This window comes from Canis lupus, chromosome 29 (genome assembly GCF_048164855.1).
Source record: "Canis lupus baileyi chromosome 29, mCanLup2.hap1, whole genome shotgun sequence".
In the NCBI taxonomy this organism is placed as follows: domain Eukaryota; kingdom Metazoa; phylum Chordata; class Mammalia; order Carnivora; family Canidae; genus Canis; species Canis lupus.
The window spans coordinates 15,439,399-15,454,641 of record NC_132866.1 but is presented as its reverse complement, the minus strand read 5'-3'; the positions used below and the strand labels follow the sequence as shown (position 1 = coordinate 15,454,641).

Here is a 15,243-nt window from a genome sequence, read left to right as displayed (position 1 = left end):
ATGAAACAAACCTCAACTTCACTAAAGGTTTATAGAAATTCTACCTGTTTTTTTCCATATGTGGGCAATGCCTTAGGAGTTTGTTTGTAGCAGCTGGATTTTTTTCACAAATAAAAGAATCCTTTCTATTACTCAAAATCACAAGTATCTCCCTGTGTCCAATGACACTACTTTTCAGTGTATGACCCCAGTTAAAGTTGGTTTGTTTGGATGTAAGATGCATGATGCTGCATAGTGCAGTGATTGCTAATATTAGAGTCCTCTTGAGAAATTAGAATTATCTATTGGTGACAAATTATGATTTCTGAAAATAAAAGAATGTAATACTTTCTTTTCTGTTATCTGATTCAAATTGGACTTTTGTTCATTTTTATTGACAGAACTGCATTTTTAAAAAATTTATTTATTCATTCATGAAAGACACACAGAGAGAGAGAGAGAGAGAGAGAGAGAGAGAGAGAGGCAGGCAGAGACACAGGCAGAGGGAGAAGCAGGCTCCATGTGGGACCCAATCTCAGGTCTCCAGGATCATGCCCTGGGTCAAAGGCAGGCACCAAACTGCTGAGCCACCCTGGGATCCCCAGAACTCTATTTTTAAAAAGAGTTTTGTTCTTCTTTCTCATGAAGGAAAGTGACAGCAAATGATTTCCTGGGTATAAAAGTGACTTTTTATCTTCTGGGCGCCCTCATTCCTTTCAACATTACCCTGGGGAGGAGAGGATAGGAAGCCTACTAGGTGTCTTGCAATAGGTTGGAGAGTTTCAAATTTAGACATCCCTTCTTGGCACATTTTGTCAGGCATTGGGCCATGCCTTTTCTTCCTTTATTTTTTCTTTCTTACATCCTCCTCCCATTGAGTAAATCAAATTCTTACATCTCCATTTTCAAGAGGAATTTTGCTGCTGGTTTGGCTTGTCTAATTGCATTTCTTTTTTAAAGTATGCCTATTTCCTTTTTGGCTTTTCTTTCCATACTCAGGCAGAAATTTTAGTCAACCAGTTAATGAGTATTAATTGATAATTTTTATGTTGCAGGTTCTGAGCTGGGCTTTCAGTGTATCTCTTTAGCTCTGCTAGTATACTTGCACTTGGTTCTAAGTTTCAGATTCAAGGCTCATTCTTTGGTTGTTTGTCCTTTGGTTAGTTTTGCCACTGCAGTCACTAACTTGTGTGACATTGGGCAAGTCACTTCATAGAGCTTTGGAAGGCCTTTCTGGAACTGAGCATGGATGATAAATTAACCTGAACATGCCTGGCATTAGGCTGAACTATGAGGTATAAGACAAAGAAAACTGCTTTGTCCTTAGCTCTGTCACTCTATGAGTTTGGATAAGATACTTCAATTTTTTGGGTCCCAGCATCTCATTTGTAAAATAGACTAGATCCATCTTCAAAGTAATGAGACTTTCCTATAGCTCTGTTTTTTTTGTGTGTGTGTTTTGTTATTTTGTATTTGTGTGTTGTATCAACTTAAATCTCTTTCAATAATCTTTCCCCTCATGTGGAATTAGAATGAATTCTGTTCCTAAGAGTATTTTTTTTTTTCCTAAGAGTAGTTTTTGATGAACATTCAATATCAAAGTTTGTATGGTGCTTGACCATTTGTTGTGCACTTTCATATATTCTGTTTGGACCCTCGTGTGAACTCAGAAATGGACATTGAGTTTTGCATCTTACAGGTGGGAAAATTGATGCATAGAAGTTAATGGGTCATGCAAGAGTCATCTCTATATAGGAGGCAGAATTAGAACTCAAACCCAAGTTTTTGTCATAGACCGTATGCCACCTTTTAAATTTTTTATGAACCCACATAATTTAAATTAATTTATTATTATATTTTTAGAAGTAAATCTTAATTTTCAACCAAAGCTTATAGCTTTTAAGCCTATAATGCTGCATCTCCTGCTCCTATTCCCTATTTCCTAAGACAAAGCAGTGTAGCATGATTATACTGCTGTCTAGATTTATCAGTTTTAAACATGCAATTACTCTGTATTAAATAATGAAGGATTTACCCCCACCCATCTTTATCCTTTTCCCACTTTTTAAATGTAGACATATTATAAATTTTTTTGTAAATCAATAGTGTTTATATGACTATGTAAATATTGTTTACCAATAAACTGTCATGTACAAGTTTCCTTTTTTTCTTAGTCAACAATTGCTTCATTTTGTTCATTTACTTGATTTTCTATGTGCTTATTCCATTTTCAACCCAAATACTCCAAGATCCATCACATTTTATTAGTATTTTTTTTCTAAAGCTCAAACAGTTCCAAGCAGTCCTATCAATTTTTTTTTCTAGTTATGTCTCCCTCCCCAGCCCTCTGCTGCAGGTTGGACTGGTTGCTCTGTTGGTTTGGGGCATAGCTGTCTGTCATTCTAAGATATTTCTTTATAAATCTTTTATGTTCAGTCTCTTCTCCCTTTACCATTCTCCAGGAGTTTTTTTTTTTTTTTTTTTTTTTAAAGAAGAGTACCCTACAAGATAAATTTTAACAGTGTTCATATGTCTGAAAATGCCTTTATCCTCATACTTGATCGATAGCTTGGCTGGGTATAGAATTCTAGGTTGACAATAATTTCTCTTCTATCTTTACTTACTTTTTAGCATCTAATTTTGCTGTTGAGAATTTTAATGCTATTCTTCTAATCCATTGCATTTGCCTTTCCCTCACTTTTTTTTCTTCCATTTGTGAGTCTTTTAATTCAATGTTTTAGGTGGTAGTGGGTCTTTCATATGGAGGTTCAGTTCAGTTCTGGGAAATCTTACACTGAAGTTAACACAAACAAGTTTTGTCTTCTCCTACACAGGAGTTGTGCATTAATGTACTATCATGTTAGTAAATGTACAATATTATACATTCTTAATTTAAGAGAGAGTCTGTTATGCATAATCATTAGTGAATCTCTTTTCTCCCCTAGTTTTTCCCTCCTCGATAAGAGCAGAAACATTGTCTTTTTATTCTAATTTCTAGGAGATTTTCAGACTTTATTTTCTAAATTTTTAAAATTGTTTTGTATTTTGGCTACCCTACTTTCACCTTTTATTTTTTGTTCTCTGAGTGTCCTTTTGTTTATTGAAGAGTATCCAAAAAAAAAAAAAAGAGTATCCAGCTCTTTTTTTTTAAAGATATTTATTTATTTATTTATTTATTTATTTATTTATTTATTTATTTTAGAGAGAGCACAAGCAGGGGCAGGAGCAGGGGCAGAGGGACAGGGAGAAGCAGGTTCCTCATTGAGCAGGGAGCCCAATGTGGGGCTTGACCCTAGGACCCCAAGATCATGACCTGAGCTGGCGGCAGACATCCAACTGACTAAGCCACCCAGACACTTCTCCAGTTCTTATTTTATGATTGCATAAATATTCCCTTATCACTTGACTGTGTTTCCTCTAATTCCCTTTTTTGTTTGTTTTGGTTTCTTTTATGAAAGAACCAAACTAATGAATCCTTACTGTCTGTATTTAAGAGAGTCATGGAAAAAAAATGATTGAGTGAGACTTATTTACTCAGCAGGCTCCACTACAGGGTGAGCTGGAGGTTGGCTTGACTTTTAGTTTGGAGACCCCAAATGACAATGCATTTTCTCTTGGACTATTCAATTTTTACAGATAGATATCCTTCAGTTTTCTCTCCGGGAGTATTCATTGACTGTAGGTATTCTGGGAACAGGTAGGAAAATGTGGTAGGGAAATCCACCAATCACTATAAAAATATTTACCTAAATGCCTCATTTTTAACTGTGTACCTCACTCTCTCCTTCCATTATGGTTGGTGCTCTAAGGCTGGAGCCTCTGAGATTCAATTTCTTGAGATTTAACCTTCTGTCAGGGTTGAGTCTGGGGTCATCTTTGGCTGCTTGGGGTGAGGAAGGGGACCTTGGGCCCTTATATTGCCCTTAATTATTCTCCTTGTTTTCATCCTTGAGCCCCACCCCTACCTTTCATGGTACCACTTACCTCTGAGTCCTGGGCTCTTTGGGCTTGTTTCTTATTGTTATTATTTCTGTAGGCATAAATGATTTAGTTATCACTTCTCCATTCCCTTTCCTCTTTCCAATGCACTGACACTTTCAAATGCCTTGACCTCTTATCAACAAATTGGTTCTTATTTTGTTATTGTGAATTTATACCTTTAAAATTAAAAAAAAAAAAAATCTGTCCTGTCAAGTTGGTAGAGTTTGGAGCAGAGGTAAGTGCTCATACTTAGTCTACTATGTTTAACAGAAAGTCCTAGCCCATATTTTTATTGAATTAAATTTCATGAAAGACAAATTTCTGCAATTGACTACTAGCAATAAACTTTTTTGGGAGTAATAAGTCGAATATTTAGGATGAAAGTTGAAGTATGTTCGTTTTATTTCCCAGTTAAAAAATGTTATTAGCCCCGCAGTATGAATTTAGAATCTTTGGAATTATTTCCTTGGATTTACTTATAACAATATGCTTGAAATGTGTTAAGTAGAAAAATTGGCAGGATCAGAGTGTATGTGTGTGTTTGCAAGTGTGACAGCAAGAGAAACCGATAGAATCCAAGAGAAAAGCAGTGATAGATTTTGGTGGGGAGAAGGTTGTTGGTATTTCAGCACCTAGCTGCATACATGTTTTTAATATCATCAATAGTTTTTTAACGAGTACCTATGATTGATTTTTTTTTTTTTTTTTTTTGCTGTCTAGTGCCACAGACCATTCATGCTCTATCAGTGTCTTAAAAATACTGCCCCAATTACACTAAGGATCCCTTTGAACGAATGCATTTCTGGCTCTTGTGGCCAGGCTATCTGCAGCTCTCATTATCTTGGCTGCTTTCAGAAGCCTCATATGAGCCAAATGGTGAACAATAGAGATCATTCTTCAGTCAAGCAACTGAGAAGGGGCTGCTTTGGTTCATTAGTCCAAATAGGATCTTTTACTTTTTGAGTTGCAATCAAAAGATCAGTGGGACTGTCATTTCTCTTGTTCTTCTTAAAAAATCATGTGGATTTCCTTCATTTGGCAGTGTGAAGTCTTAGCTTCTTGCCCATCATTTTATAGTACCATTGTTAAGTGGTATGAATGGAAATAAAACACATTCCCCAAATATCTGAAGGTCCTGATATAAAGCTAATTGTGGAGAAAACAAGTATTTTTCTTATCTCTTCCCCTTGGAGAAATTGTAATAGATAATTCCAATCTTAACAGTTTCATCCTACTTCAATAAAACAGATTTTCTCTCCACTACCTCTTTGGAGTAAATTTTCACCTTCCTGCTGGATTTATGACTGCTATTACCAATACGATGAATTATTACAGTGTTGGATAGCACTATGAGGATGCTGACTCTACTTTTTTAGAAAAAAGAGATAACCATGTTGGAGCATTAAAATTTCTTGATCATAGAAGACACTGAAACATTAGTCCAGATTCTAGGCAAGCTTTATCACTGACTTTTTGTGTGACTGTTGTAAATCATGTAAGTTTTCTGTGTCTACATTTATAAAATACATAACCCTTAACTATATAGGGGAACTCCCAATCTACTGAGCCTAACATATTATAGATAAGCTTATCCAGGGGGTAAATCTCATGTTTTATTCATCTTTGTTTTCTCTTCCTTAAATTCATAAAAGTTACTCAGTAAATGTTGACTAAAAGGGTATGAAAGAAAAAAAAAGGATATAGGGCAAGTGGTAATCCTGTGTGATCCTCGTGATGGTAATTTTATATAGATTTAGTATATTCAGCTTGATTCTAAAGGCAAAGTTGAGAGGAAGCTGTGGGGCTGCATGTTCTTTAGTGTAACATGAAGTACTGAGCTGATTATAGTGGTTATGAGATTAAAAGATATATATTTTTAATGGGCAAATCCTTTGCTTGAATATAGGCTACAGTCAGTGTGTGGCTGAGCAGTGATCTCTCTTGTTAAAGGGGCTCCAGTGTACCCTTTGAATTACCTTTACACTCACTGACTGTTTTAAGGGCTTGGCTACCTTCCATATTTCTGAAAGCAACTCTACATTAGATGTGAGAAAGATGTGGCTCACTTTAAACTTTGGCTGGCATGCGAGAAGAATGGAGAAGACAGCAGAGATTGTTCATGTATGTCCACCACAAGAAAGAGTTCTGGATTTTATAGTCATGGAAATTAAAAGGTGTGATCCAGAACAATATCCTCCTTTCAACTGTTTCCCGCCCGCCCCCCCAGAATGTTCTGTTCCTCTTCTTCCTTCATCCCAAGTAGTCTCTAAGGAGCATCCTGATACAAAAGAGATGTCAAAGGAAGAAGGGGCTGTCCTCATTTTCAGATTTGAGGATGAAATTTCTAGTACTGATATTATAGGGGGATTGTGATTTGTTGTATTAATGAAAATCATGGTTTTCTTTTTTTTCCCCCCTTTCCCTTTCAAAGGAGCCACCTCTCTCTGGACCTTGGTCTTCCTTCCTTAAGTCACTGCGGAGGCATTTGCAAAGCAAGCCAACACCTAAATTTTATTCACTTAAGTAGAACAAAGCAACTGCTAATAGAAATAGCCTGATAACTAGTGGAAAAAAACACAGGACTGATGGAAGCCACGGGACTTGTGTTTAGAGCTCGGTTCATTACTTTCACCCAGCCCGCCACTGACAAATCTTTCAACCTTTCTGAGTCTCTCTATCCTCATCTGCAAAATGGGGTTAATGGAGGATTTCATCTGCAACGTGGGGGATAAAAGAGATGAAAAGAGATGACGTGGGTACTTTATGCCCGAAAATACATGAGTTGAATCTTAACAATAATATGACTGTGCGGTTACAGCTAAAACTTTTTCTCCTTTCGCTGTCAGAAATGCCTTCGGTAGATTTCAAATTCTTTTTCACACAGTCTGCTCTTCTTTGGTGGGGGATCCCATTACATGGCTTGTAACTCGAGTATACAGGGCTGCAATGTGCGCTCGGCTTCCTTTCTCAAGGGCTGATGCGAGCTTTTAAGAGAAGACACAAAAGTACAAAGCAAAAATTTCAGCACATGCCATCAAATCTTGGAAAGTCATCTAAAGGAGGAAAAGATTGCCGCTGAGAAAGGAAAAAGGCTCTTTTCTGGGCATCATTTCTGCTCTTCTTGGAAAAAAAAAAAAAAAAAAAGCCCAGATGTTGCAATATTTTTCAAGGCAGAGTATTGTCCCAGATGGAGGAGGAAACCCTGACAAGCAGAAAAAAGGAGATACCTGGGGCTCGGAGGCAGCACCGGGAAGGGGGGGGGGCGCCCTGGGCTCAGAGCCTCGCAGCTCTTTGTTGGGGGCGGGGGAGCCCTCATTTCCGTGGAAGAAATGGCTCCCCTCGGCCAAGTCCCTCCGCGCTCGCGCTCGGGGCTCCGCGACCCCCGCCGCCCCCAGGCCCCGCCCCTCCCAGTTGGTGCGGACCCCACAGCGCGTGGACTGCGGTGCCTTTAAGACTTTTGCCTGCTGCACATGCTCAGCTCTTTGTGCGTTGTCGGAGTTTTTCTAAGAAAAAAAAAAGAAGAAATAGGCAGGAGGCTGGGGCGGGGGAGGGGGAAACGCGGGGGGAACGCGCTGCACTTTCGCAGCTGCGGCCGGCCGACGGGAAGGGCCGCTTTTTTGCTGAAGCTGCGAAGCCGGCCGGGTCCGCCCCTCGGCTGCTGGGGCTCCGGGGCGCGTGGCGCGAGCGGGGCCGGGGAGGGCACGAGGACCGCACCTGGGGCCAGCCTCCGCCGCGCGCGCGGGCCGGGGGGGGGGGCGCGGGGGAGTCCCCGGTCCCTGTCAGGGCGGGGCGAGACCACGGCGCTGGGCCCGGGGGGGGGGACACGTGGGCTCGCGCGGGGGGCGCAGGCGGCCCGGCCCCCCGCGCGCTCCAGCCGCAGCCCCGGCGCCCGGCTGACGGCCCGGGGGAGACGGCGGCGGCCGGGGGCGCGCTGGCCGCCGGCCCGGCGGTGCGGGACTGAGCCCCGCTTCCCGGATTCCCCTCCCGCGTTGGGCGCGCCCACCTCGGGGCTGCCGCGGCCCCCGCCCTCCCCGGCGCGCGGGGCTGGAGCGCAGGCAGTTGGCGCGAGCCGCGGGCGAGGCGGGGCCGCGCGCGGGTCCCCTCCCCTCCCCTCCCCTCCCGCCCCCCGCCCCCTCCCCCGCCCGCAGGTCCCCTCCGGAGCGCCCCGCGCCGCCCGCGCCGCCCGCTCTCCGCCTCCGCCTCCGCCTCCGCCTCCGGCCGGGCCCCGGGGCGCCGCGGCGCCGGCCTCGGCTCGCGGAGGACAAGGTCAGGAGAGCGAGAGGCGATGCCCGAGGGCGCCTGGCGGGAGCCGAGCGGAGGCGACGGCGACGGCGACGGGGGTCTGTCCCTGCTGACCCGGGAGCGGGACTGGGGCAGGCGCCGGTGAGGAGGAGGAGGAGGAGCAGCAGCAGCAGCAGCAGCAGCAGGAGCGGCGGCGGCGGCGGCGGCGGCGGCGCGGGCTCCTCCGGCCGGATTCCCCTGTCCGCGCCCCCCGCCCCCCGCCCCTGCGGGCATCGCTGTCGGCGCCTGCGAGCTCTGCCGGGCCGGGCAGGGGCGCCGGGGAAGATGCAGCCGGGGGGCCGGGCCCGCATGGGCCCCCCGCAGCCCGCGGCCCCGGGGCTGTGCAAGGCTCGGCCGGTCGGCGGCGGCGGCGGCGGCGGCGGCGGTGGCGCCTCCTCCTGGCTGCTGGACGGGAACAGCTGGCTGCTGTGCTATGGCTTCCTCTACCTGGCCCTCTACGCGCAGGTGTCCCAGTCCAAGCCGTGCGAGAGGACCGGCTCCTGCTTCTCGGGCCGCTGTGTCAACTCCACCTGCCTCTGCGACCCGGGCTGGGTGGGGGACCAGTGCCAGCACTGCCAGGGCCGGTTCAAGTAAGTGCCTCCGCCGGACCCCGCGCCCCCGCGCCCCGCCCGCCCCGCCCCCGCCCTCCACGCGCCCCCGGGTCCCGGTCCCGGTCCCGGAGCCGCCCGCAGCTCGCCGGCCCCTGCATCCCGGGCGCCCCGGGCACTCGGCCCCGCGCGGAGCCCCGCCGTGGTCGGGATGCCCGCAGCGACTTGTGCGCCCCTGCCCTTGGGCATTTGCGTACTCCGTTCACGGTGCCAAACACCATTCTGTTAGGTACCACCCCCCCCCTTTTTTTTAAATAAAAAATCATGCAGGTAACTCTTGAAATGCTTGAACGTTGCAAAAATATTCAAACAATGCAGAAGTATAAGGGTTAAAAGTCACGGTCTACCGGTGCCTCCCTCTACTCGCATCGCCCTGCTCTCTAGAGAGGTAACACTGCTGACATTTCGGTTTATTTAGTGTTATAATAGTGATCTTAAGAGTTCACGGTGGGCTTACAAGGTGCCAAAGACCGTGAAGCGCCTGACGTGGATTATCTCATTTGTTCCTCGCAACTCTGTGAGTTATTAGGATTATTAGGCCGGATTTACAGAGAGAACTCGAGGCGATGAATTTAAGTCGTTTGCCCAAGATTATTACACGGTAGTAAGGTCTGAGTTGTGGTTCCAAATCGGCTAGCCTAACTCTAGAATGTGTACATTTTAGCCAATAAATTGAATTTGCCAGGACAAGTTTAATTGAGAATACAAGAGTGATTTTGGGTAACCTGAAATGAGGAAATGCCTGGACTTTTTAACGTGAAGATAATGGATTTTTCCAACTGTTTATTTCACTATCAGTTGTTGTGTGAGACCATGACTTTGGTTTTTCTCTGAAGCTCAAGGCCCCAAGGAGTTTGCTTTACAACAAGGATACTTCCCCTCTCTTGGCCGATGTTTATTAAATTCCGGCCTGATATGAAAAAGAAATAGGTGAATGGATGGGTGGGTGGGTGCGGGGAGCAGTAAGTACCATAGTTGAGGCCGTTAGGGTAGCCATCTAACCATTTGCAGATAATAGTCATTAAGTAAGGCAACTTTTTAGACTTCTAGGTAGCTACTGTGAAATTTGGGGGTTGTTTTGTGGCTCCGAGATTATGCTATATAGATTACTGATATTTGCTGTTAGGATGATAGCAAAGTCTAAGTGAAATGTCTTGGGTTCTAAGGCAGAGGAATATGGTTCACCTTATTAATGGATTATAGGAGGATGTCCTGGAAATTTTAAATACAGCATATTTTCCTTTTTTTTTTTTTAAACTGTCGCAATTTTGAACAATGCCTGCTTAAAGGGCACTTATAATTTTAGGTAGATCCTACTATTTAATTTCCAGCAGATTTTTGGAAGTTAAATCTCAAAATAGAAGTTGATGAAATCCATTTGTAGCAATAGATTGAAATGTTTTCTTCCTACTGTCACAAACTAGTATAATACTGTAGTTTTTTTGATACTTTTTTTTTATTTGAAAGAGATGCTAATTAAAAGTTTTAAGTATTTCAGGATAAGGAAAGCTATCTTACTGAATTGTGCTTGTGAGTAGCCTTTATTACTTAAGTGGTTTTAAATTTTTTTTTAGATTTTTAAATTTTATAAGAGAGAGCACAAGCAGGGGGAGTGGAGGGCAGAGGGAGGGGGAGAAGCAGGCTCCCTCCTGAGCAGAGGGCTCCATCCCAGGACCCCAGGATCACTACCTAAGCCTAAGGCAGACTCTTAACCCACTGAGCACCTAGGCACCTCTACTTAGGTGTTTTTAAACTTTGGCTATGACAATTGCAGCGAGCCTTTTTATCAAGCACGAATTTTGAACATATAGACTGATAGCCAACAAAACAGCTGCATCGATTTTTGATATCTTTCTAGAAATAAGTAGGAAGATAACTTGGTACATATGTGATTGAGAGATTTTGACCTTTTTGTGGGTTGATTTGCTCCATTTGTCTAAAGAGGACAAAGATTCCTGTAGTCCCAAGAAGCTCCTCTTACATTTTATAGTAGTGGAACTTGTTAATCAACTAGATCAGCAGCCTGTAACCTCACTAGCCGATGTTGTCCCAGTTAGTTGGAAAGATCACAGGTCAATTTAAACTAACTTAAATAACATAAGGAGATGGTATTCATAAACATAATACATTAGTGAGTAAAAGAGGAATAGCTTCTTAAATATAGTTAAATAACAACTAGCCCTGAACTAATCATTGAATATAAATCATTTCCTTGGAAACTGTTATTTCCTGTGATTCATTGTACTGTATTGATAAGTATTTTTTCATTTCTTTATGGAATACAAGCTATTAATCAGAGTAAATATAACTGGTACTACTCTGTTTTATGTATACTCTTAGGGGTAAAATGTAGTATTTAATGTTAAAGGGAAGAATCAATTCAGAAGAAAATTCTTCCTGGTAAAGTATATGTTAAGCTAAAAAAGGATGATAGCTTGTTTTACTCAGCATTTGAAGTAATATCATAGTGAGAAAGACTTTACCTAGAAATTCTCACTTCATTAATTATCTTGAAAATCTTTTACTAAGCTGAAGGATAGCAACCTAGCAAACAGATATCAAAAATGATCAATCTTGGTAAGCAGGTGTCAAAATTAATTGGCTGGTTCCATGGTAACTTAGTTTTTTTTTCTACGGTGGGGATTTCACTAGGGAATAAGAGTATTCTTCAAATGGTTCTTTAGAATGGAAGATTGATGGTGGGGAGGGATGCAGAAGCAACTATGGTATCAAAAGTGGTACTTTAGTTCTCTTAGCACTGATTCCAGTCTTCTGTTTCTATTTGAAAAGAACAAAACACTCAGAATTATAAGTCATTTCTCGCATAGGTAAAACAAAATGAATACTTTGAACCTTGTCTGAAAGGCTTGGGAAAAGACAGTGCCAATTTGAAATCTAATAATTAAGGATGTAATATACGCTAATTTGAAGTATATTTACTTGAGTACCTTAGTATAACATTAGACTAGAGAACATTTTACTACAAGATTTGTTTAAATGAATTACATTTTCTTTTAGAAACTAGTTGTTTAGAATTTTTTCTGTAGAGTAGTTGAGATTTATATTTATATAAATTTATATTTCATGTTCAGACTTGGACATTTTCTGGCTAATGTGACTTAGGAACCTATGTTTTCTAATTTGTAAGCAAGAAAACTAAATTAATGCTCTGAAATTGGAAAATATCTCATACTGTGAATAATTTCTAAATGTAACTTTATTAAAACATTTATTGAATATTTAAAAAATCTATTACATCTTATTGTATTTTTAATGTATATTGATTTTTTAAAAAAGATTTTATTTATCTCAGAGAAGAGAGCACATGGATGCACAAGTTGGGGGGAGGGGGAGAGGGAGAAGCAGACTCCCTGCTGTGCAGGGAGCCCTACTGGAGGCTTGGTCCCAGGACCTCGGGATCATGTCCTGAGCTGAAGGCAAATGTTTAACTCACCGAACCGCCCAGGTGCCCTGTAATGTAGATAGATTTTTCTTAATCTCTTAGGTTAATCAAATGTAGATACGGAAATTCTCACATTTTTAGTAGAAGTATTCTATTTCTGGTGACAGCAATGATGAAGATATAATATTGGGACTTCATTGCTGTTAAAAACAGAAAGGGGGGCACCTGGGTGGCTCAGTGGTTGAGCATCTGCCTTTGGCTCAGGGCATGATTCCCAATTTCCTGGAATCAAGTCCCACATTGGACTCCCCAGAGGGAGCCTGCTTCTTGCTCTGCCTATGTCTCTGCCTCTCTCTGTGTCTCTCATGAATAAATAAATCTTAAAAAAAATAAACAGAAAGGGACAGGGTTAAAAGTGTAAATATGTTTCCTTAGCTACTACTACTAAAAAAAAAAAAAACACATTTGGAATCATTTCTATTAATAGAAAAACTGTCAGTAACTATAAAGTTGCGTTGAATGCTCCCTGACCTCAAGTATGTTTGTTTTTCTTTAATTTGTTAATATTTTTACCCATAAGGTTTTTTTAAGCTTTTATTTAAATTCCACTCATTAAAAGCACTTCCATACAACTCTTGGTACTCATTGCAATAAGTGTACTCCTTAATCCCCATCACTTACTTAAAACATCCTCCCTCCACCACCTTCTGGTAAGAGTCTTCTTTATTTAATTAAATTATTTTTTTTTTTAGAGAGATAGTATGTGTGCATGGGGGGAGGGCAGAGGCAGAGGGAGAGAGACAGAGTCTTTTTCCTTTTTTTTAAAGGTTTTATTTATTTATTTGAGAAACAGCATAAGTGGGGTGGAAGGTGGATGGGTGGGGAGGGGCAGAGGGTGAAGTTCAAACAGACTCCCTACTGAGCAGGGAGCTGACTGGGGGCTTGATCCTAGGACCTTGGGGTCATGACCTGAGTGGAAAGCAGACACTTAACCAACTGAGCCACCCAGGGACCCCAAGAAAGAGAATCTTAAGCAGGTTCCACACCCAGTAAGGACTTGTCAGACTATGTCACTCCTTATTATATATACTCTTATAGTGTTCTTTTTCCTTTTTGATACTTTCAAGAGGCATTATTCAGTTATGATTAAAATTTTTTCATTATTTTTAAGACCTTTTTTTGAGGTGTAATTGACATGCAGTAAACCGAATGTTTGTAATGTTTTATTGTACATATACACCTCTGAAACTATCACCGCAGTCAAGATCATAAAAATACCCACACCCAAAATTCCATGTGCCTCTTGATAATCCCTGTACCCAGGCAAATACTGAACTGCTTTCTGTCACTATAGATTTGTTGGACTTTCTAGAATTTTTTGTAAGTAGAATCATATACTATGTACTCCTTTTTATCTGGCTTTATTCACAGTTTATTCATTTTGAGATTCATTAATGGTGTATCAAGGATTTATTCTTTTTAGTTACTGTGCAGTATTCCAATGTACGGATATACCACAATTTGTTTTTCACCCAGTGATGGATATTTGGGTTTGTTTCCAATTTTTGGCCATTCTTTATAAAGCACATCTGAACTTTTATGTGGAAGTCTTTATATGGACATCTGCTTTCTTGGGTAAATACAGAAGAATGGAATGGCCAGATCACATTGCTGATACATATTTACCTTTTCAACAAACTGACAACTTTTCCAAAGTGGTTGTATTATTTACATTCCCACCAGCAGTATATGAATGTTAATTCACAATGTCACCAACACTTGGTATGGTCAGTCTTTAATTATGAGGGTTCTAAGTGGTTTGTAGTAGTATCTCATTGTGCTTTTAATTTCTGTTTCTCTAATAACTAATGATGTTGAACGTCTTGTCATATGCTTACTTAGAATCTATATATTTTCTTTGGTGAGGTGTCTGTTCAAAACTTTTGCACATTTAAAAACATTTTTTTCTTTCTTGTTACTGATTTTTATGAGTTCTTTACACATCTGGATACTAGTTCCTTTTCAGATTTATAATTTGCAAATATTTTTTCCCAGGCTGGGGCTTGTCTTTTCATTCTCTGAGCAGTGTTTTCAAATAACACAAGTTTTAAACTTGATGAATTCCAGTTTATCACTTTTTTTCTTTTATGAATTTTATTCTTGGTGTTAGATCTAAGAAACCTTGGCTTAAATTGTTATTTCTCTTTAATTTTTTTTTCTAGAAGTTTTGTAGTTTTAGATTTTACATTTAAGGTTTATAGTCCATTTTGAGTTAATTTCTGCATATGGTGAGAGGTATGGATCTCAATTCTTTCTTTTTTTTCTTTTGCATATAGAAATTCAGTTGTTCCAGGACCATTTTAAAAAGACTATCCTTGAGGTGCCTGGGTGGCTCAGTCGGTTAAGTGTCCAACTCTTGATTTTGGCTCAGGTCACGATCTCAGGGTTCTGGGTTCAAGCCCTGCATTGGGCTCTGCACTCAGTATGGACTTGGTTTGGGATTCTCTCTCTCCTTCTCTCCCCGCCCCTTTCCCTGCTTGCCCTCTTTCTCTCTCTAAAATAAATAAATAAAATCTTAAAAAAAATAAGACTATCCTTTCTCTGATAAGTTGCTTTGTATCTTTGCCAAAACCACTTGTTCATATATTTGTGTATTTCTGAACTCTCTTCTGTTCCATTGATCTCTTTATTTGCACATCAAGACAAAAATGTCTTGATTATCGTAGCTTTATAAGTCATGAAGTCAGCAGGTGTTAAGTCCTTTAATCTTGTTCATTTTTCAGTTACTCTGGCTCTTCTAGGTTCTTTGCATTTCCATATGAATTTCAGGATCAGCTTGCCAATTTCTACAAAAAAAAACCTGGGATTTTACTTGGAATTATGTTGAAGCTATAGATTAATTTGGGGGACAGTTGACACCTGTCCCTCAAATTAATCTCAATATTAATATTGAATTTTCTGGCTCATGAACGTGGTATATGTCTCCTTTTA

At 41.3% G+C, this 15,243-nt stretch overlaps 1 protein-coding gene and 1 long non-coding RNA gene across 4 annotated transcripts in view; one reads left to right on the top strand and one right to left on the bottom strand.

Moving 5' to 3' along the window:
• Positions 1-6,327: 6,327 nt before the first annotated feature.
• Positions 6,328-7,563, bottom strand: LOC140620548 (uncharacterized). Its single transcript, XR_012020307.1, has 2 exons — positions 7,188-7,563; positions 6,328-6,944 (listed from the first exon to the last, which is right to left on the bottom strand). It is a non-coding gene; the product is annotated as an uncharacterized lncRNA (long non-coding RNA).
• A 948-nt stretch (positions 7,564-8,511) lies between these two features.
• ATRNL1 (attractin like 1) overlaps positions 8,512-15,243 on the top strand; it is a 784,866-nt gene continuing 778,134 nt past the window's right edge. For all 3 annotated transcript variants that reach the window (XM_072805187.1, XM_072805188.1, XM_072805189.1), the window contains exon 1: positions 8,512-8,831. In XM_072805187.1, the coding sequence (XP_072661288.1) occupies positions 8,527-8,831 (305 nt within the window). In that variant the 5' untranslated portion in view covers positions 8,512-8,526. The remainder of the gene's footprint in view (positions 8,832-15,243) is intronic.